We start from the raw sequence: 2,054 nt of genomic DNA on the forward strand, positions 1-2,054 counted from the left end.
GTGACAGGAGGAGTGGTAGGCGAAGAAGTAGGGATCCTGGAGATGGGGTAGTGTTGAGGATGGGGTGTATATATGCAAATGAGTATTTTCAGAATCTTATATCACAGCTAAAATGGCAACTAATTTTCACCAAAACTGTATTAAACGACTTACAAGTCACCAGGTAAATCAGTGTGAGCTGCATATAGTGTAGTACCATCTCTGCCATCATCTGACGTCCGCAGAATTAATCTGTACAGCTTAGCACGATCCTCAGGCAGGTATGGCCGGATAACGTATGCATGATTTAATGGTACTTCTGGGGTTTTGTACACAAAGAGGTCGTTGCTTGCATCTACAGGTATGAGCCGCTGTGGGCACAACACAAGAGAGTATGAATGATATGCTGATACACCTAAATGTGGGAAGACAAGATGGAGATACACCAATGCAGTACAAGTAGAGTAGAACCACCATTACATACCATTAAATAAACCCTCCATTTCCCCTTTAGTGTGAAAAAGTACTTACATAATATGAATTTGAATAAGTATCATTTTCCCAATGAAATTGTTATGAGTTGGTGTATCTCCACTGGTCCCCGAGGTGTATCATAAATGAATACCTGAGTACCACATTTTCACATAGGGAACATTTATTTCGCTATATTTATGTTACGCAGCACGAACCATGTTGCATCTATACACGGTATAAAAAATTTAAACGCTGATGCGCATTGGATGGTGACCTCCCATCTCGAAAATTCTTCGTGTTTCCTCTTGCACCTGCAAAAGCGATCTACTTTGAAGACCATTGCATTAACAGGAAAAGTGGTACTCAGGTCGCAAAGCAGCGCTGCGCACATGGGGTGAAGCAAGCAGAATCCTTGATTGCATCAGATCTCACTAGTACTAGCTCCCTAATTCCTAATAAAATCACCCACCTCAACAATATGTTGAATTTGTTGAAAATATTTAAGAGATGTCAATGCAGTCCATCAGGGTTTCTGTACATGCCTATCCCAAGGTATGTTGGATACATACTTGCAGTTCGGCGGTCAGTCCTCCCCTGAAGACCCACGGCTCCTGGTCGCCAGACATAAATGCTTCACGCCATCCCTTACTGAACCCTGCAGTGACGATGCAAATGGTAACCACTCACTACACGCAACTCAGCCGTTAGGGTTAATCACGCTTATATATGATCAACATGAGCAGTCAACAATGACCTGCTTTTACTCTTACAACCTTTAATACTTGAAAGTAATGTTAATTCAAAACTATGACATCTGGAGAGAGAGGCTCTTCCAAACTGCAACATTAATGTACATTAAAGACTGATATTTCACGAGCAGCTCCAGACACTTTGTAGGGGGCCTAACTTCAGCCACATAACTAACTGTAGCAGCTGCTGCTGCTATGGAGGGAGGGAAAGGGTGTGTCTCTCTGAAAGTAAGAAGTCCGCAAATGCGCACCCTAACTAAATTGCCTAGCGCCACCGCATGATGCGCACAAGAGTATAATGAGAATACTGAGCATGTCTCTTCTTCCCTGTCTCCTAAACCAAGGGCAAAAGCCAAATTCATAAAAGAAATACTAAGATTCAAACTAAGATCACTCACACCCCCTCAACCAAACTGACTTGCTATGAAAGCTTGTTTGAAAAACAAGTCAGTCCCTGAGATTGGGGCTGGCAATACAGAACAATTACACAGGAGACAGAGGACAAGAGAAATGCTCTACCATCTGGAAGAAAAGCAATTTTAATATCCTTATTCAGAGACCCCTCAGATGTTCCTTGACATACAGTACAGCCTTGACTCATGAGCTCACGGGTCTTGAATTAAAGGATTTGGACAACAAGTTCCATATCCATATGCTTGTACTCATAGTCGAAGAATATCTGAGACAGGGATAAAGAATCAAGTTTACCATACCTGTTTGCAGTTCTCCATAATGCAACGCAACACCCTTAGCGCGGGTTTGCTAGCGCACGCATCGCTTGCCCTACAGCGCAACGCAAGCGCATGTGGCTGACCCTAGCTAGAATCAGTAATTGACCTCAGTCCATATCAT

At 42.8% G+C, this 2,054-nt stretch overlaps 1 protein-coding gene across 2 annotated transcripts in view; it reads right to left on the reverse strand.

Moving 5' to 3' along the window:
- Positions 1-2,054, reverse strand: part of LOC119593991 (protein O-GlcNAcase-like) — an 11,665-nt gene that overhangs the window by 2,440 nt on the left and 7,171 nt on the right. For both annotated transcript variants that reach the window (XM_037943016.1, XM_037943015.1), the window contains 2 exons: positions 1,023-1,108; positions 154-350 (listed from right to left, as the gene is read on the reverse strand). In XM_037943016.1, the coding sequence (XP_037798944.1) occupies positions 154-350; positions 1,023-1,108 (283 nt within the window). The remainder of the gene's footprint in view (positions 1-153; positions 351-1,022; positions 1,109-2,054) is intronic.

The sequence above is a fragment of the Penaeus monodon genome, chromosome 33 (genome assembly GCF_015228065.2).
Source record: "Penaeus monodon isolate SGIC_2016 chromosome 33, NSTDA_Pmon_1, whole genome shotgun sequence".
Classification (NCBI taxonomy): Eukaryota; Metazoa; Arthropoda; class Malacostraca; order Decapoda; family Penaeidae; genus Penaeus; species Penaeus monodon.